Below are 20,476 nucleotides of genomic sequence, written 5' to 3' on the forward strand. Positions count from 1 at the left end.
GACGAATGAGGCTAGATAACCTTGCTTCCTCGTTAGGGCGTGCTAGCTTCTTCTTTATCGTTGACCGCCACTATCTAGATACTGGCTGTGTGTCGGAGGACGGCTTAACCGAGACTAATTCAATCTAATGCTTGCACCGCCTCCAATTCCTCAACGCCGATCTATTGTGCGTACAGCCTTCCAGGCAGCCGACATGGCGATGGGGTTTGCATATCATCTTGACAGAGAGCAATAGAAAGAAGATCATGGCAGATGGTTGCAAGAAATATGTCTACAGCCAAGCAAGCTCACGTGACCATTAATACCCTACAAATTGCCCTCCCAGATCTATTCTACGTACGGAGTAGATCGCGTGGAGTCCAAGAAGTGTTCGATTGGCATCTTATTATCTCCAGCCCACGATAAACAGTGGATCTTGTTAAATTTCGGCGCCTGTGATTATCTACTACTGGCTGCGTCTCAGGCTTCGATTCCGGAATCCCGTTCCCCACTCCAGCCGACTGGAACTGGACCGACAGAGGTTCCCGAGAGACAACCCGCCAAATAAGACGTTTACGGCAATCGACCGGTTGGTGAGAATATGATGCGCATTGAACCAACCAGGCGCTGCTGCAGGTACTGTAGATAGACTATAAGGCGCTAGACCGAGATCCTTCCTAGCGATAGCAAGATCACCCACATCGATCGTTGTCAAGTTCTTCCATTTCAACATAAATGGCAAAACACTCGCAGATGAGATATTTAACAAAGGTCACAGAGTCCGAGGGAGAAAATTTATCCAAATCTCACATCTGTGTCCCGTTCATCGGATACATATTATCTGATTCAACTCTTGGGACTCCGACTCCTACCACGCGCGATCTACCTCATGGTGAAGGAATAAGGCCGGATCGAATGTGTGGGACTGGCCCCTTTCGCTGCCAAGAGCAAAGTGCCTTCCCCCGTGGGGACGAACTGGCTTCGTGTTGAACGGACCTAGCATGGTGTTCCAGAAATCGCCCAGGGTGTGCTAAGAAAGGATGGTCTGGATGCCTGCAGATATTATTCATTGCAAGGGCGTCGTCGCTCAGGTCTCCAGAAAAGTAGTGGACCTCTGGTAAAACGTCATTTACGGTGTTGTTGATCCGGTCCGCGCAGAGCTTTGGGAGGCGCTATGACGCGGCTATAAAAATAGATGTATACTGTTTCAAGTCAAATATTTTTCTAGTTGTAAAACCATTTTGTCGAGTGGTGTGTAGACAGTAGTTGTGGGTGTATATATAGGAGTGTATACAGTAGTGTGGGTGTGCATTTAGCGGCGCCTAGAATGATTGGATGGTACGGTTCTGCCCAGGGTAGACACCGCCAGGCCCGTGGAATGAAGTGACTTTACAAATTATACTAGTATCCTGAAACTCATATAATCTGGGGGGGTAGTGGAGAGACAAAAATCGGAGTAGTTGGTAGGTTCTTTCGTCAGCAACACATGCTTTCTCTTCAATTATATATATTGTGGAATCCTGCGCCTTTAGGGCGTTCATCTTGTTAGTTACTCCTATGGGGACAGATGATTGCTGGAAACTCAATTTATCTTCATATTTACTACATGTGGAAAACCGCATTCTGTATAAGAGATGCAGTCTGGTGCCACTGGGGCGCTTCTCAGTGCAGATGCATTGTGATTTCTTCCGGATGCCTGGAACTGGAGTCCGACGTGGCAGCAATCTACCAGCAAAGCGCAGAACTTCCATGAATTGTTCCCTCGAGCCTTGGGTCAATTTCTTCGAGACAGTCGACATCTGGTTTCCATCTGACAGCTCGATGTGGAAGTATACGGCCAGCGCAGGAGGTTATTGTGGTATATGCATCTATGTAGTTGAAATAAGATGGGAATGGCATACCAAGACTTTGCTTGGCACCTTGGCAATTAGGGCTGGGTATATATACTAGGGTGGACGATATTCCACCCGCTCAATAATTAATAGCTCCATGGCAAGAATCTCAGGTGATAAATTGCTTGCGGTGCAAAAGATAAATTTGCTTTAGCTTATGCAGGTAGTTTAAATGAAGAGTGTATAACATTCAAAAGCATTCTCTATTCAGCCGACGCAGTGGCGTGCTCTATGAATCCTACTCCTAGGTAAGGTACGTATGGAATAGAGATGTCTGAGTTATAGATACCAGGAGTCTGTAGTGGAACAATCCCCAGATGTGAAGGGAAGAGGGTGAGGAGGTCATATAGGAGAGGAAGAAAGCGTCAAACCTGAAATCATGTCCACGGGGCAGTGGTTCTGCTGGCCAGGAGACTAATGTAGGAAGGGAAATATGATTCTTGATTTTACTGACTTGATATGCAAGCTAATCCTGAAAGGTGTGAAAATATGAAAGTGGAAGATGTCCTTACCTACATTGATTGTCCTGGTAAGAGTCTAACTAAGTACAACGTATCGGATAGTTTCATGGAAGAGATAGGTAGTGTTCAAGGCAGTTGAATATGTCTTTCACAATGTGATTATAAAACGATCATGTACAGTTACTTAGTATACATATTGCATTTGCTTCCGCAGAACCGCAGTCTTTGTATATATACGCAAACAAAATAGCTAGCTTATGCACAACAGCGGATGTCCTTTCACCAACAGAATTAAACCTTTGCATCACCATCTGACGATGTACCCAGTCGGTGAATCTGACTTAATCCGAATCTCCGAATTCAATATTATCGCTGCTGCAATGAGATGGGGCTCTGAGGGAATCTCCAGAGTCATCAGATTCAGCAACAACGTGTTCATTGAGCTCGTTGGTGGTGGTGCCCAAGGACCTGATGATATGAAGATGTTCCAGAATTCCGTCCTTCTGGGTCTTTGTTATATCCTTGTTCTGAGAGGTAAGGGTAGCTTCGACTCTGGCATCGATGTTCTGAGAAAAGTTAAGAAGCTCTGCCTTGTACGTTTCCCCCTCATCGTACTCAATTTCGTCATCGTTCACCGCGTCGTCAATCTTATCGAAGGTTTCATCCCAATCGTAGTTTGCCCCGTCCTTCACGATATATTCAGCTGCATCCGGGGCAGTGTCTTCGAGCGCCTGATCTTCCAGCCAGTTGTATTTATCGTAGCGTGCTGCTTGGGCCCTTTGGGTCATTTCAATTGCCTGTTTCAAGTCCGCCTTGGCCGGCTCGTATCCTTCCACATCGAGAGCTGTGTTGGCGGCGTCTAACACCCTCTCCAAAACGATGGTCATAGCCTTCTCGCTTGAAAACGCAGCCATCAACTTGGTCAGGGAGAACCGGGCGGAATGCGGAATATCCTTGTTCAATGCGGTAGCTTGGCTTGCAGTGGGGGTCTTGGTGTGATCATCCGTGGTAGGGCTATAGGGCCAGCCATTCGCGATGAGATACTTGGCAAATTCATCGAAATAGCACATCTCTTCTGTCCCATAAGCCGCGGAACATCCGACCGCAATGGTTTTGTCGGCTCCGGATTCCCATTGAAACTTGTATACGTAATAAAAGTAGATCAACTCGTACGCAATAGAGGTGTTGTCGGCAAGAACGTGGGTAAACAGGACGGAAGACCAGAGGAGAAGGATATTGAATAGCTTCATGTTGACGAGGACATACGGCTGAAAGAGTGTAGAGGATAAAGAAGCGATAGATAGAGAGTGACAGGAAAGGAGTGACAGACAGAAATTGACAAAGAGAGCGACAGCAACAAAGAGTTTGAGGGAGACAGAAGGAGAGAGGGAGAGAGAACGACAGATGTAAAATTGAAATATGAGGAAAAGGTGGCAGCCTGGCGTAGTGTTGTAATTATCGCAGCACCAACCCAATCTGGGACGGGTCAAAGGAAAAAAAAAAAAAAAGGAGGCAGAAACTGTCTCCTGGATTATCCCTCATATGTCATTTGACTTAGCATACCATTCTTGCCATTCTCAATCAGAGTTGATACGAGTTTCATGCCCCATTGGGAAAGTGTCGCGATCCTTCTTCACTCCTGAGAACAGCGGAGGCAAAATGAATACCCCCCAGCTGGAGTCTTCATCGGAAGGCCTGATAGATACCTCCCGACTCAGTCGCCTCAAGCGAGAGGCATTAATATCGCGAGGATCCCGCAGGAAGGCACGAGGAGGTCTAGTCCGATTCAGGGTGGTTGTGAGGCTGAGGAGCCTCGCACTTGTCGCATGCGAGATTGCATGCACGGTTAGTTTGGCAGCTAAGGTTGTGAAGGAAGGGCGGGTCCTCAATAGTATCTGCAGCGTTCGTCCAGGGCATGTGTTGGTCCCTGGATCAATTAAACTACTTTAGCGCCGGCCTCCCGCACTAAACAAGCTCCAGTCGAATTTCCGAGCCCGGGCGCTCCCCGATCCAATCGAGGCATCGAGCCCCTGCAAGCGCCCCGTTGCCTCGGGCCCGTCGATCCTTCAGCCGGTTAGTCTGCCGGCGGCGCAAATTCGAGCCCCGGAAGATAAGGGGTTTGGGGGCCATTCCCGGCGCTCCGGCTGGCACTCCGAGACACATGGTAGGGGCGTTGGGCGCTATTCTTGCAGGATGGGTGGATTGGGCTTGCACTGACGGCGGGCAATTGAGAGATACGAGGTGAGGAAGAGCCGGAAGCAGATCATGGCTTTCCGCACTGGTGGAGAGACCAGGACGGGTTGATGCTGAAGCCTGGAGGGCGCCGGGTGGGGCGGGAGATTTACGCGGAACAAGGAACAGCAGGTCAAAACACAGGAACATTAGATTGGTGACAGTTGGCTTACGGTCCCGCGCCAGGGGAGTCTAATTTACTCGAAATCAATAGTGTAGACAGCTCGCCTCCCATAGCAATTCAATCCCGAAGGTCACCCCAAACCACCTCAGCTGCTGACGGCCGTGGCCGAGGCCTGAGCACAGTAATAGCTCTCGTAGGCGACCACGGTGGCGGCCTCATCACTGCCACAGGCCTGACCCGAGCAGTCGCGAAGGCCATAGTAGAAGTCAATGTTCTCACAAAGACACGCGGTGTCCGTTTCACTGGTACATCCGAGGGTGGCGTATTCGGCCAGCATGTTGTCAAAGCAAGTTTGGCCGCATGTCGACAGATCGGAAAGGGCTGTCGGGGTTGCAGCAGCCGCGGTTGAGGTAGTGACGGGATAGGTGGTCTGCGCCGCAATGGCCGAAGCACAGTAAGTGCTTTCGAAGTCAAGCACGGTGGTGGCGTTATCCGTGCTACAGGCGGCATTCGAGCAGTCCCGGATGCCATAGTAGAAGTTGATGTTCCGGCAGAGGCAGGAGGGGTCCGAAGTGGTACATCCGAGGGTCTCGTATTCGGCCAGCATGTTATCGAAACAGGTTTGCTGGAGACCTAGGGTTAGCCGATTGGACTCTTGGTGACAGGAGTTGAGAGTTGACTTACGCCACAACTGGGGAGCTGGGAAATCGCTGTCAGGCTAGCAGTTCCGGTGGTGGAAGTGGTAGAGGTAGTGGAGGGGGTCGAGGTGACGGAGGCAACAGAAGTAGAAGACGTAGTAGAAGAGGTATCAGAGAGAGTGGTGAGAGTAATAGTGCTGGTGGTGGATGGGACAGTGGAAGTGGCAGAAGTGGAAGTCGAAGTGACCACCGAAGTCGCCGCCGTTCCATCAAACGCAGTCGCAAACACCATGGTTCCATTCACACCAGCGATCGTCGGGATGACAGTTGCAAACGCCGTGGAGTTGTAGCTGGTGACATCCATCAACACATCGGCCCCGATGACGGAAGTGCACACGGCACCCAGCCCAGGACGGGTCGTGTTCTGATAGTTGGGGGCGTACAGCCCATACCCTCTAAAGACCAGTCACACTCCGGTCAGTATCTTCTCGACAATGAAAGACGAACCACATACCCAGGGCAGCAAATGATGTATGTCTCGGTGACGTTGTACGTCTCCCAGTTTTCGGGGCAGACCAGCTGGATGTATGGGGGCAACACCTCAGTAGCCACGGCGCTATAGTAGAACTGGCTGGGATAGCAGGATGACAAGGTCAACGTGGGGACTGGGTTGACAATGTTCTGCCACAGCTCGGTCCCCCACGATGCCACCTCGGTCATCCCACCGCTACATCCCGAAGGTTGGGTAAAGATCGTGGTGAGGACCAGCGGGTTCCCAGTAGTAGTGGTAGTGGCATTGGGCGCTGGCGTAGTGAGCGGCGTCGAGATTGACGAGTTCGAGGTTGCCAATGAAGAAGAGGCCAAAACCGTCGATGATGCGGTACTAGTCGGGGTAACACCAGAGGTTACCACGCCTATGGTCTCGAGCTGACCAAAGGCGAGGGGCAATGAAGCGAACGCAAGCAAAAAAAGCCGGGAGACGGATTGCATCTTGGATGGTTGGTCTGAGAGCCAACAGAGAGTGAAACAAGAGACGTCCGGTTACAATCGAGGAGAGGAAAAACGAGGGTGGCAATGGGAAGCAAATTGCAACCCCGGTGAATAAATATAACCGGATAAAGGAGGCCCGGGGCTCGCTCGAGGGCCGCCGTGATGAAGCAGGGGCTGAGGTGCATGCGGGATCCACCGAAGGATCGTAGCGGCGAAGGGTCAGAAATTAGGGCGGAAGGGTGTTGATGATAGTCTGCTGGTTAGGCTGCAGGGTGGGGATACGGGTGGGTATTGCTTACTCCGGAGCCTGCAGGATCCTGAACGAGCCCTATCGACAGAGTCAGCCGAGATTGGATGAGCCGTCAATCCTGGCCGGATAGCAGCAGTCAGGGACTCTGTGTACGGATTGCTCAGCCTCGGATGACATTGTCCTGTCGAGTACGGACTCCGGCCAGGGGCTCACCAGCTTTCTGGCTATAAATATTCCACCCCCAAGTCTTGGTGCATGGGAAGCCAAGGCCCATCTTCATTCCACTCACTCACTCACTCAGTCATTCCTTCACCTGTGCGTTGCTCTTTGGTCATTTGACCCAACACCTTCATTCACCCGTCGGTTCCTCTCTCTCGTCCATCGTTCTTTGCATGAGAGGAACCATGGCGGCCGTATTTTCCAACCGTCTCCCTCTTTTGGCTTTCCTATTCTATCTTCTCACCCTCGTCGCTGCTTCTTCTGCAGCAGACCCTCCCTTTCACCTGTGGCATCAACGCCGGGCACTCGCGGATCCTCCCACCCCGAGCTCCCTCAATGTTTCGAGCAGTACCCTCCAGGAGGCCCGGAAGCTGGTGGCCTCGGCCGTAGCCCAGCAGTCCAGGTACAACGCCTACCGGGTGGCCAACCCGAAGCGCAACACCTACGAGACCCGACCCTCGGGGACAAATGCATCGTCCACGCGCAAGAGGTCCGATGAACCGGAAGCCCCCGTGTTGGATGCCAAGTTGCGGGCTGCGGCTGCCCTGCTGGCCGAACGCCATGCAGCCCAACAACTGGCCAACGGCACCCTCTACAAAAGCTACAGCGAGTTCACCAAGTTGCCCAAGCCCCTCACAATCACCAAACGGGACGATGACTCGAGCTACTGGCCGTCGCTGGTGTCTCACGGAGTTCCCCCCATGGGATGGGACCCGTCCTACCCCGTCTACCGAGACGTCACGGACTCCCTGTTTGGTGCCAAGGGCGATGGAGTGACCGATGATACCGATGCGATCAACGCTGCCATTGCCTATGGGGGTAGCTGTGAGGAGGGCTGCGAGTCCTCCTCGGTCAAGGGCACGTTCATCTACTTCCCTCCCGGCACGTACCTCATCTCCTCCCCCATCAATGCCTCCTACTACTCCCAACTCGTGGGAAACCCCAATGACCTTCCAACCATCAAGACCTCTCCTTCGTTCATCGGCCTCGGCGCCATCCAGAGTGATGTCTACATCCCGAACGACAATGGTGATGAGTGGTATGTGGAGCAATCGAACTTCTATCGCCAGGTCCGAAACCTCATCATCGACATCCATGACACCACCACCGCCTATGCTGCTGGACTCCACTGGCAAGTCGCCCAGGCGACATCGCTGACCAACGTGTACATCACGGCGAGTGACGCCTCCGGAACCACCCAGATGGGGATATACACCGAGAACGGCAGTGGCGGGTTCATGTCAGGCTGCTCCATCGTCGGCGGCCAGTATGGAATCTACGGGGGCAATCAACAGTACACGGTCCGCGGCTTCCAGATCTCCAGTCAGACGAAGGCCAACATCTGCCTGCTCTGGGACTGGGGATGGACCTGGGCCGACATGTACCTCACGAGCGCACCGGTGGGAATCAGCCTGATCGACCCTGAGGATCCCACGGGCCAACAGGCCGGGTCGACTTACATCCTGGATACCATGTTCGATGAAACCACCACTGCAATCGAGGCCAAGTTCCAGGAGTCGACTATTCTGGACACCAGCATCATCACTCTGGATAATATCGGAGTGAACGGGGTCGACACCATGGTCGCCTTCACGGACGACACCAACCTCGACCTTCCCGAAGGTGACGTGGACTTTGTGATCATTGGAAACATCAAGGACCTGAGCTCGCAGGCCTTTGGATCCTACTCTGTGAACGTTCAGACCCCCCCGAGCCCTCTGCTCGGCGACGACGAGATCATCTACCGAGAGACCTACTTCTACAAGAACCGCCCTCAGTACGAGATCTTATCGGTGGATGACATTGTCAGCGTCACAGACCACGGCGCCACTGGCGATGGATCGACGGACGATACGGCCGCCATTGTCGCGGCGTTGGCCCTGGCCACCACCGACAACCTGATCTACTTCCCCCCGGGCTCGTACCTGATCACCGAGACCATTGTCATTCCAGCCAAGGCACGCATCACCGGCCAGGTCTGGTCTCAGCTCGTCGCCTCGGGCGATTACTTTGCCAACATGACCGATCCCAAACCCATGATCCAGGTGGGAAATGCCGGCGACGTGGGCACGGTGGAGATCAGCGACATCCTGTTCACCTCCATCGGGGAGCTGCCGGGATTGATCATGGTCGAATGGAATGTCCAGGCCGAGAGTCAGGGCTCGGTGGGCATGTGGGACTCGCACTTCCGGGTGGGTGGTGCGTACGGCACCAAGCTGCAGGTGGCCGAATGCCCTGCCAGTGGCTCCATCGAGTCAGGCTGTGTGGCCGCGTCCATGATTCTGCACATGACGGCAGGCTCCAATGGCTACTTCGAGAACATGTGGCTGTGGGTGGCCGACCACGACATCGATGACGCGGATAACACGCAGATCACCGTGGCCGTTGCTCGAGGCTTCCTGCTTGACTCGACCTCTGGGCCAACCTGGCTGTACGGCACGGCCTCGGAGCACTCGATGCTGTATCAGTACAACTTCGCCAACGCCACCAACACCCTGGCGGGCATGATCCAGACCGAATCGCCGTACTTCCAGGCCACGGACTCGACCGAGTCCCCCGGCCCTTTCAACAGCTCCATGGGCCTGTTCACCAATGATCCCGAATTCCCCGACTCCACCTGCAACGCGACGGCCGAGATGTGCGATTTCGCGTGGGCCGTCATCATGAAAGAAAACACCAACCTGACTGTCGCGGGTGCCGGTCTCTACTCCTGGTACGACGACTACCTGGAGACCTGCGTCGATACCCAGAACTGCCAGCAGCGGCTGGTCCTGGACTCGGGCGACAACGGGGGCCTCTATTTCTGGAACCTGATCACCATCGGAGCGGTGGAGATGATCAGTAACACGGCCGAAAACGACATCATCCTGGCCAAGAACAACACGCAGGCCATGGCGCATCCCTACTGGAGCGCCCTGGCCGCCTACCTGGACGACTACGAGCAAGAGGTCCTCTCGTGCCCTGTCAACTCGACCGAGGCGGCGTGCCTGTCCACCTGGAAATGCGATCTGTCCAAGACGTACGCCACAGTCGAAGACCTCAATTCCGCGGCGTCCGACTACCCAGACCAATGCATGCCCTACTACGCCCTCGGCACCCTCTTCTACACCCTGAACACCACCATGTACAACTACACCGCGGCCAACAAGGACTACGACAAGTACTTCAAGTACTACCAGCAATACGTCCGGGAGATGGTCCCCGACGCCATCGACGCCTTCATGGCGGCGTCCACCCCCAACCAGCCCGACGGCGGCGCCGGCAACAAGTACTTCGACTGTACCTGCGAGGGATATGGACCGACCTCGACCCAGACCTGCCCCTTCCGGTACACCCAGCTGTCGGGCGCGACCTCGTACATCATGACCTACACCCTGAAGAACGCGACGGGCTTCTACGACGAGCTCTACAGCACCTACGGCATCAACAGCAGCTGGGTGGAGTTCGTCGACAAGGGCGGCCCCGTCCACGAGATTGGCCACTGCATCCCCGGCGAATGCTCCTCTGGCACCGACTACCGCTACGTCGGCCTCCCCCAGGCCGTCAAATCCAGCAAGATCGACGTCTCCAACCCCAAGGACATCATCACGGCCGCTCTCCCCTCGATCGGCAAGCTCAAGAACAACATCCTGGCGCGAAACATGGACCTCAACCTCGGCGCCTGGACCGGCGCCTCGCAAGACCTGATCTCAACCTTCTCCCTCCCCGTCTTCATGCTCAACCAGGCTGTCGCCTCCATGGCCAGCGTCAAAGCTATCGGTGAGAAACAGGCCAAGGAGGACAAGATCAAACTCATTCTCGAGATCCTGGGCATTGTGTTCGCCTTCGTCCCCTTCCTCGATGATATCACGCCCGAGTTGGAGCTCCTCGACGGCGCTTTTGAAACCGTCGCTGCCACCGGCAACGTCGCTCTGGGCATCCAGAGTATCGTGTCCGACCCGACCTCCGCCCCCATGGTCCTCTTGGGACTGATTGCCGGTGGCGGCCTGAAGGACGACGATGACTTCGCGGAGACGGCTGCCGCGGCTCGCGAACTCACCGAGGATGACCTCGAGAGTATCGGGAAGGACTTCAAGGAGGAGGAGGAGAGCTTTACTGATCTTACCAAGATCACTTGTGACATCTAGAGGGTCGATCACGACTCGACCCCCTAGTCTCCTCTCGATATGAGCCCTAGGGTGAATGGGTATGATTAGCTTACCTTTCCTCTCCGTATTCCTCGGATTTCTCTAGATATCGTCGTGTTCTCGACCACAATAGATTAGATATTGTTGAATATACGATGATCTGCCATCGGAGTGAATAATGGGGATTTCTGTTTGATGTTCATTGCTTGAGTTATGCCGGAGATCTGATGGTAGCAGTTATATGTATGTTGCGCACAAGCACGTAGGTTCTAATCAGCTTCCAGCATTGGCACCTTCTCCACCCGTGTGTACACACCCTGGCGGCGAGTACCAACGTTTGTAGCCGTTTTCCGGTCACAAATGCAACACCCTGTCCGAGGAGCCATGGACATGTCCCGCGTGCAGAGAAGGAAAAAGGACATTTACTGATTAATTCTATTTGTGAACAGGTTTCAATCACTGACGAGGAAAGCCGAAGTTGGGATTGGTGGTCGATGGCCAAGGACTAGAGGCTGCTCGGACGCATCCATGGTTCTTCGACCTCTTCAATACTCGATATCCCATGAACCAATCGGCCACCTTGCCTGGTATCTCCATCACTCCTGAAGTAATTGGTACGGTTGGACATAATGGTATTCATTCTTCTAGTAACGAAATCTGATTGGCAGATGGCCGGATTGTTCCATTAATTTACGTCGCTCGTTGTCGTTTTCGGTGGACTCGTCCGTAGGTTTGTCGGAAGTTCTTGGAGGGTGTTTCCTTCGAGGTCTTTCCTTCCCGGCGACGGGGCCAGCCTTCTGGTCATCGAGTGTGGCTGGCTGCGACGCAGTGCAGAACATGACACGGAGGACAAGCAATTCGAACATTACGAGTTGGCCGAAGATATCCAGGGCGATGCCAAGGAGGGTAAATGGATCGAGCACGCTGCGAAGCCAGAAAGCAGACGAGACCTTTTTGAGCTGGGATCGCATTTATTCCCATGGTAAACGCATCGAATAACCATTTTCGGGATGAAAGATCGTAGATTATTTAGAAACCCACCCATCATCCACGACCCATGCAATAACTACGCAGTGGAGCCAACAAAAAACTAGCACCGGGGGTGAATTGACAGGAACCCCGAATCGCCGATCTTGCAGCTCCACAATAATCCCGAAGTGGGTCACTCCCGCCGCAAAAATACACTCCCCGCCGATCGATGGTGGTTTTTTTTTTTTTTTTTTTTTTTGGAACGGACCGCGATTTACTGGGCTCGGGAATTGGCTATGTGGGTTACTGCAACCCTGAGGCTATTCCCTACGCCAGATTTAAACCCCGTACCAGTCGATCATCTGTCGGAGCCAGCGGGGTCCCAGTTCGGTTTGGCGCCTGTTGCGCGGCCGAGCGAGGCCTTCACTGATACCCGCCGTATAGGCTGGAGCCATGCAGAGAGCCAATATCAGTCCCTTCATTGGCAAAGTGTCTCTCAGATGATCCGTAGTTAGCAATAAGTACCGTCTGAGGATGATAAAGCGGGTTCTGTGTAGAGCTTAGCGCCTGCCGGTGACAGTCTGCGACTAGATAGGCAGCTACGTACCGTTTTCTACATCGGCTGCGCAGTTACCGGTACTTGGGCTAGGCCCCCGACATGGCTTTAAAAGGCTTGACCGAACATCGAACCTATTCAATGACTGATGGGGTACTAACTGGATTTGTCGGCCCCCTTGTTAATTCTGGCTTGAGGCGCAGCACTCCTTCTGGCAACGGAGATGGGGATGAGGGATCGCTCTGTTGACGAGAACAGGCCCATCTCGAGCCCAACTACCGGTAACTGCCCAGGGGTCATAACTTTGTTTTTCCTGCCGGATTTTCATTTTAATTCTATCATAGGATACTTTCTGTTGGTTGTTCGGTCGGCTTCCCATTGGTCGATCGGCACGGAAGCCACGGCCCGTGCTGTCCAACCCGGAGCCGAACCCTAACTTCACTCCCCTTTTCACTTACCCTTATGTCTTACAGAACATGGAGTTAATATAGGACGGGAGCAACTAGACCAAAAAAACATCCCGCGCGACAAACTCAACGATAAGCTCTCTCCGAAAAGCCGGTCACCTTCGGAAAAGGTCTTGCAGAAAATAATACACACCGACCACAATGTCATCCGTATCAACCCAAGCGCATCGATGCAGAAGAATTACACAACACGGGAGCTGGAGATCGATAACGCCGCCGATAAATCAATGTGTGAGTGCACGAGGAAGCGGGATCCCAGGTCTTCGTCGACCCGAGCATATCGATACCGACATAGCTGACGAACAGAGACCCAGAGGCTCGGTGAAGAAATACGGATCTTTCCTGAGCGGAGAATGGGAGTATTCCGCACTTATTCGGGAGTCCCAATGCATTTCGCATTGAAGGAAGCCTAGAATCCAAAACGCAGTCGGTCCGTCCATGATGGTTTGGGAATCCTTCGGGATATTACGCACGACGATTCAGCACAAACAATGCCAGCAAACCTATGCACTCCTCATTTGGGCAGCCTGAATGGTTGTAATGAATTTTTTATGGCGATTAAAGTTACAGAATCCGCAGCCGCTCTCGGCTACACAATTCGAAACCAGTCGTGTTTTGAAAAGGACTGAGCGTGATGAATTAGCGCCGCCAAAGGTCGGTTCCGTCTCCAGCGAGCCACCTATGCTCTCCAATCCCCCCTTCCTCCAGCTGCTGCCGTTGCTCATCAAGGGTAGCATAAGTATCCGGCGTTCTGTGCGCAACCACGCGAAAATGGACCCCGACTTCGCGAAACCGCTCCTTCAGCGGGATCAGTCGCTCTTCAAGAATAGCGTCAGCCCCCTGGACTGATTTAACGGGTGATGCTGGATTCGGGCTGCACCAAAGACACCCACCTGGCTCCTGCTCTCGATAGGCAGACCGGATGTCGAGTCGTTCTAGGCGCGGGCAAGGACCACCGGGGAGCGAACCGGCCAGGTCACCCAGTTCAGAGCAGAGCACTGTCAGCGAATGGACCAGACAGTCGTCGATAAACAGAGATCGCAGAGCCGGCGGCAGGAGGGACCGCAGCGGTACCAAAGGGGCGCCTTGCGAACCGTGCTCGTCGAATGGTACCAGGTCCGCCCAGCGCATGCGGATCGTCTCGAGGACGGAGAAATCGCGCAGCGACCCTAGGAAGCTGGGCCGCGGCAACGTCGGGGCCTGCCAGATCCGGATATCCCGCGCGAACGTAATGTGAAGGTTCCGGAGGGAGTGCTGGAATCGTAGCAGAGGCGCGTAGAAGCTCGAGGTGTCCAGCAGGTCATGGTGGCCGTTGCCAGACCGACAGTACTGGCTGCCGTGATCATCCTGAATCAGAGTGAACGATTCAAGGCCCGAGAACATGGACAGCAGATACGGTAGGCTGGTCAGCGGCTCTCCTACAGGCTGGAGCCGAAGATGCGTCAGAGGCAGTGACGCAGCCTTCTCAGTGAGCTGCATGGCCATGGCCGTAGTCGGCGTCGTGGATTCGATCGGATCGCATACAAAGAACCTGCGGAGCGAGGGAATCTTCAGATAAGGGAGTAACCGATGAATGAGGATGGCCTCGAAGCCGCCCATGCCCTGATAGATCGGACCGAAGCGCAGCCGCACGTCGGTAAGCCGGGTCAGGATCCCCAGTCGGGGGTTTTGCGCCCAGTGGATCACGCGGTCTACATTGGTCGTCAGCCGGCGGGACGCATCGTAGAAGCTGCGCTCCTCGGGGATCTCCATGGCGAGCTGCTGCAGATTGCGCAGTTGGACGAGCAGGAGCGCCACCCAAGCGTCCTCGTACCGATCCGAGTGGGACGAAAGATCGCGCTTCCAGGCATTGAATCGCGCTTTTCGTCGGGATTTGGCGTTTGCGTCGCTGTAGGGGAGCATCGAGGCGCGATAGCTTTCCGGTTGGAGTTTCTTAAGGGGCGGCAGCCGGCCGCGCCATTTGTTGCCCTCACAGCGCGATGGGTATAGCTCTAGGATATGAATCATCTCCGCCAGAACCGGGTTCTCAATCAGAGTCTGCGTAAACCGACGAACGGGCAGTTTCATGTTCTTCATACGCTCGAAGCCCGCTGCCTCCCACATATTCAATGGCAGAATGACATGGTGGTAGAGCTGAGGGGTAAACCGCGACCAGCATGTTTTAGAAACAAGGACCAGTTGGAAGAGGTCATGAGAAGCAAGAAGTCGGGCGATGAGAATACTAATCTCGGGTGGGAGATCGGTCAGGTGCATGCTTTGGAGGGGATGGCATATGGTGATGGTGGTAGCGGTGGTGTGGTGCAGTGTTGATAGTAATAGTGGAAGGTCGCCGAGTGCACAGCCAAGTATTTATTCAAACACAGGTAGTCTTACACTAGTGGCGATGAAATGGATTAAGTGACAATTACCGTACAGTATTATACAGGGCTGTCAGGCCAATAATACACTAGAACTGAACTAGAGCTGACGTTGAGAACATAACACTAAGTAAACACTAGTTGGGGCTAATAACATCTAGCCCTGCTTTGGAATTTCAACTTAGATCCTTGAATTTCTGGGCCACGGCTGAGCAAGAAGATCCGCACCCCAGCACATTTCGATATGTCACCACGTTCCTCATGATATTCTGGTGATGCAAGTATTCTGATGCCTTGTTGCTACCAGCCCATTTCTTATACCGTTTCAGCAGGTCCTTAGACGAGGATTTGCTGACTTTGCTCTGTTCGGTTGCTGTCTTGTCCCAATCGATCACCTTTACCGTTCCATCTGCCACTTTCACAGTCTTGTCGTACAGCGTCACCCCCTCGAACCTTTCCTGGAAGGACTCCTGCGTTCTGGGGAGATTTTCATTCCAGCGATTGATTTGGGCAATCTCCAACGCTCGCCGGGAATTCTGAAGCAGCACTGAATCGACGGTCATGACTCCTTTGGCGGCTTGGACTCGGTTGGTGATGGCGGCGAGCATGTGCTCATAGTTCCACTTCGTCGCGTCCCTGTAGAGCTTCGAGATTATGTAACTTCCCGGCCATTCCATCTCCGCAAAGACCGTGTCGGCGCCTTCCACGGCTGGGTACACCGTGTCACCGGCGGCAAGATACACCTTGGGTAGGTAGTTCTTGTTCGACCAAGACTCGATGAACTCGTTGAACGTGCAGAGCCCCCCGCTCGCACTCACGCAGTGGGTTCCGATATATCGGTCCTCCGCACTCGAAAAAGCGGCATATTCGATCCGGTAGGCATAGAAATAAAATAGTGCTTCGTACAGCCCGGCAGTGTCGGCGGCTTTTCCCACAATGACGCAACAGAACCAATAAAGAAGGATGGGAAAGACTCTCATTGTCCAAGACAGGGTCCCTCGGGGAGAAATGGAAAGATAAGCGATGTTGATCAGGCGTAAAGAAACTGACAACCTGAGTTTCCTGGAAAGGGAATGGCAATAGTTGGGAGACAATGGCATTCTTATGATACAACGGACAGGGCTAATTTGGGATACCATCCTAACCAAAGGCCATAGCTTTGGATCCTGCACTATGCCCCTGAGCGATTTTCCCTCGTTGACCACGATCATGACCTTAGCCGTCTCCAGAATTGGTACAGGAAAGGGTTATTCAGCTCCTCAAGGCTCGGAGGTTCAGGTTTTCGATACAAGAACCACGCTCTATGAGAGCGGCGGATGGCACGAACTCGAATGGGTCTCTCCTGAGATGAGGCATGTAAGTACATTTGACAAACTGGGCGTTTGAAAGTGGGGCAGGGATCCATGTCTCTAGTGCTTATTGTCCCTGGCCACGGATGTTACAGTTCTCCGAGACCCATAGGTGGAAGAGCTAGAGATGCAACTTTATAAAATTACAATCTGGATACAGGGATAGCTTTCGAGATGGCTATATGCGGTGAGCCAAATTCAGGGAATGGTGATGGCAGTGAGTTTCGTTGGCAATATAGAGGTATATAATCACCCAAGCCATGAAAAAAGATCATGGACCTTGGCTAGGACTTTGAGGCTGTGTCGAATGTATTCCAGACAATGTTTATGGCTGGAAAAAAAAACTGGATGTGATACAAAATCAAAGCTCCATAAAATAGCAGCTGTATTATGATAGCTAAGGACGTGATCCAGACAGTCCCCAGTTCTGGTTAAAGTCCACTTGTTAATCTCACCGTTGACCCAGGTGGCGTTTTCCACCTTCCTAATTGGGACTTGGGCCCTAGCCCGCCACCATCGAGTAGGAGTAATAAGCACTAGAACATGTCAGATCCACCAATTTATCCGCTACACTGTTGTCATTTTAGCTCAAATTGGGGGGGGTTTGGCTTGGTGGAACGCAATACTTCCGGCGCGTTTATTTGTTACCGGCTTGGTATGCAGGGAGTTGAATATGTAAAATTCTATCCAATGATGCTACGCGATCTTTACTTTTTCTGTGTGCAACAAGGGCCATATCATGAGGCAGAGGAGTATATGTGGTGGGATATCTGAGACATCACATTACATACTAGATTCTATTGCACGGATTTGGTGATTAGGAAGGTGCCGTGAGGAGGAAACTCATATGCGGGTAATAACTGTCGAAAAACCCCTGATTTCAAATATGGGCACACTGTATTTTTCCGTCTAACAAGGGCAACAATACTGACCTCTTCGCTCCCTTTCTTCAAAGGGTCCAATTTGCCACTGTCCAATATTCACTTGGTGCTCCATACCTAGGAACATGTGAAAGCTTGAGGGAAATTTCCCTTCTGTATCACCAGGAAATGGCTACCCAATCGGGGCCCTTGCTTGGCGGAACCCTTCCGGTACCGAAGGTACGAGCCATTAGCCCTCACTAGTACTGTCCACTATGAACAAGCTTAAGCTTGACATGGTAAGTTTTCTGACAGAGGACCTGGCTACTCTATATACATGCTAGCTTATCCCACGGACTATAGAGAGGCGGACTGATCCTTTAGTGGGGTTGAACGGTCGGTAGAGAGTCGTATCTATATACTGCGAGTTACAAGTGCAATCCATGGTGGAACTACAGGGCTGCTATTCTGATCCAGGCTCCAGCCTCAGGTCGAAGAGCAGGGACAGAAAGATCTAACCATGGAAAGGAAGTAAATCTCGCTTGCAGTTCCGAGCCTCCGATGCAATTGACCTAGTAAGCCGGCGGATGTCCGTGGCAGGGTCATCTAGATCTCCGGATCTTCCTTCTCTCCCCACTCGGTCCCTGATAAGCCGGATTTAGTTTTAAGCGGGTTTCTTCCCCGAAGGAAACAGGCAAACCTCACTTACATGGAGCAAAACATAGCAAGAAAAATTGGCAAGAAACCTCAGCAAGGATGACGGACAGAATTACCCCCGAAATGTTTCTCCATATTGGACAATTTCTGAACACACATGATTTTTACCACCTTGTTCTTGTCTCAAAAGCATTCTATTCCTTGTTCATCTCGCAGCCTTATCACCATGTCCGACTCCCAATGAACCACTTCGCGACTTTGGGATATGGTCATGTATCTTCAAAAGACCTTCCTTTGCGTCGGTTCACCTACACAGTCATTGATAATCCGTGCTTCGCTGGCCTAGTTCACTCATTAGAGCTGAGCTACGCTGGTCTCCATGAGGAGTAACGGCGCAACAGACCTCAACTGGATGGCCCCCCCCCAAAGAACCTTGCTATCGAGCCTCTCTGTTTCGATATGGGGAATCTAACCTGAAATTCCAGCGGATGTTTCGTGTATGGAAAAAACATCTTCAGGGAGGCGATAATGCCGAAGATGCCTGGCTTGGCCTTCTACTGCTTAGAGTTACAAATCTACTGCGACTTTCTTTGCCATTTCAAGATGAGAGGTGTAATTTCCCCTACAACCTCGAGCAAACGCCTTATTTCGACCGTGTTATCGAATGGGCAGGAGACCGGAAGCTGAAGATCCTTGCACATTTGACCCATGTTTCCATCAAACCAGCCCCGTGGAGAGTGGAATAGGAGGGATTTGTTGGCGGTGGCCGCTCCGGGGCCACGTGACCGCACCTCGGCACTTGATCGCCGCGATCCCTGGCCCCTGTCACCCAAATCAATCCACTGTTTCTGTTGCTTTGTGAGAATATTTTTTCTATTTGAGTAAATTATAAGCCTGGTAGCTTGTTATTTTAGAGTTATCTAATAATTTCTAAATATCTCTGTTATCATTATAAGTATTTATTATTATAAAATATTTTTAATATATTATTAGACAGATTTTTAAATTTTTTATAATATTATTTAACTTTCTCTAGTATATTAATATAATATATTATTATTTTATAATTATAGTAATTAAATTATAGTACTATCTTTATTAGTACTGATAAATATGATTTTAGAGAATCTGATTTATTAAATCTAGATTTTATACTCTTAGTATTTTAGCTGTTTTAAATATAGTTAATAAATAATAATATTAATAATATAACTTTATTTTCTATCACTGATTAGATATATTAAAAAAATAGTTATTTAAATTTATATTTCTAACTATAATCAGTAGTTTTTAGATTATTCTTAATAATATAATTATATATAAAAATTAGGTCTGATAGATCTGACTGCAAGACCGCAACCTAGGGGAGTTATTGCCACTGAGCCAAAAGACTAACATTACCCGCAATTACCTGCGGACCCCTAGAATCCCATATATATACTCAGGTACACCCGGGAGGAGGTGTCACTCTTGTAAGGATGCATCCCGCGGATATCATCCCTTAGATTAGAGTGGCTAACAGCCAGGTCAGATAAGGTTAATTAAAATTCTTATATCTGACTACCAGATTATAATTAGATTAAGAAGATTCTTATATCTAATTATAATATAATTAAAAATTAAATAATTAAGTATTTTAATTATTCTTAATATTAAGATTTATCTGCTATATTTTTTTCAGTTTTAATATAATTAAAATATATTTAAATTAAATAATTATTAATCTAATTATTTTTATTATTATTTAAAAATATATAAAGAGAAGCTTTTTAGATTAAAAAAATATAATTAAAAAAAAAATTAATATTTTCTTTATTATTATTTATTAAAAATAATAAGAAAATTCTAATTATATTAATAAAATTTAGTATTTTATAAAATTTTTATTCTTATAATAAAAGATATATATAAAAATATATAATTATTATTCTATTTTAGTTATATATTTTAATTATATTATAAAATATTAGAAAAGTTATATATTAATTATTAATTAAAATACTAAAAATAAATATATTATTTTTATATTATTATTTTTTTTAATTTCCTTTGAATAATTTATTATATTTTTATTTTTTATTTAAAAGAGCTGAATTATTTATATTAAAAATTAAATTTTTATATAATATTATTTACTTGTTTATTCTTAATAATTATATTTCTTAATAATTATTTAATTAAATATTAGATATTATATATTAAAAAGCAGGCTGATATCTAATTCTTAGTCTAATTAAATAATAAAAAAAATAATTCTAATTAAATAATTTTTTATAATTAATTTTCTAAATTTTTTACTAGCTACTGAATTAGATTATTCTTCAATTTATAAAGAAAATATAATTCAAA

At 50.1% G+C, this 20,476-nt stretch overlaps 6 protein-coding genes across 6 annotated transcripts; 2 read left to right on the forward strand and 4 right to left on the reverse strand.

Moving 5' to 3' along the window:
* Window positions 1–2,673: 2,673 nt before the first annotated feature.
* Window positions 2,674–3,582, reverse strand: BO70DRAFT_350219 (uncharacterized protein; the record flags this gene model as incomplete). Its single annotated transcript, XM_025541684.1, has 1 exon — window positions 2,674–3,582. The coding sequence occupies one exon, from the start codon at window positions 3,580–3,582 to the stop codon at window positions 2,674–2,676; it is 909 nt and encodes a 302-aa protein (XP_025402146.1).
* A 1,251-nt stretch (window positions 3,583–4,833) lies between these two features.
* Window positions 4,834–6,316, reverse strand: BO70DRAFT_393479 (CFEM domain-containing protein; the record flags this gene model as incomplete). The annotated part of the gene is made up of 3 exons (XM_025546372.1): window positions 4,834–5,313; window positions 5,373–5,781; window positions 5,841–6,316. The coding sequence occupies 3 exons, from the start codon at window positions 6,314–6,316 to the stop codon at window positions 4,834–4,836; spliced, it is 1,365 nt and encodes a 454-aa protein (XP_025402147.1).
* Window positions 6,317–6,970: 654 nt separating this feature from the next.
* On the forward strand, window positions 6,971–10,912 carry BO70DRAFT_417847 (glycoside hydrolase family 55 protein; the record flags this gene model as incomplete). The annotated part of the gene is made up of 1 exon (XM_025547430.1): window positions 6,971–10,912. One exon carries the CDS (start codon window positions 6,971–6,973, stop codon window positions 10,910–10,912), a length of 3,942 nt encoding a protein of 1,313 aa, XP_025402148.1.
* A 2,631-nt stretch (window positions 10,913–13,543) lies between these two features.
* On the reverse strand, window positions 13,544–15,157 carry BO70DRAFT_417850 (uncharacterized protein; the record flags this gene model as incomplete). The annotated part of the gene is made up of 1 exon (XM_025547431.1): window positions 13,544–15,157. The coding sequence occupies one exon, from the start codon at window positions 15,155–15,157 to the stop codon at window positions 13,544–13,546; it is 1,614 nt and encodes a 537-aa protein (XP_025402149.1).
* A 280-nt stretch (window positions 15,158–15,437) lies between these two features.
* BO70DRAFT_417851 (uncharacterized protein) lies at window positions 15,438–16,241 on the reverse strand (the record flags this gene model as incomplete). The annotated part of the gene is made up of 1 exon (XM_025547432.1): window positions 15,438–16,241. One exon carries the CDS (start codon window positions 16,239–16,241, stop codon window positions 15,438–15,440), a length of 804 nt encoding a protein of 267 aa, XP_025402150.1.
* A 193-nt stretch (window positions 16,242–16,434) lies between these two features.
* BO70DRAFT_393484 (uncharacterized protein) lies at window positions 16,435–18,873 on the forward strand (the record flags this gene model as incomplete). The annotated part of the gene is made up of 2 exons (XM_025546373.1): window positions 16,435–16,617; window positions 18,613–18,873. 2 exons carry the CDS (start codon window positions 16,435–16,437, stop codon window positions 18,871–18,873), a joined length of 444 nt encoding a protein of 147 aa, XP_025402151.1.
* Between the last annotated feature and the right edge of the window lie 1,603 nt (window positions 18,874–20,476).

This window comes from Aspergillus heteromorphus (genome assembly GCF_003184545.1).
Source record: "Aspergillus heteromorphus CBS 117.55 chromosome Unknown BO70scaffold_4, whole genome shotgun sequence".
Taxonomy (NCBI): domain Eukaryota; kingdom Fungi; phylum Ascomycota; class Eurotiomycetes; order Eurotiales; family Aspergillaceae; genus Aspergillus; species Aspergillus heteromorphus.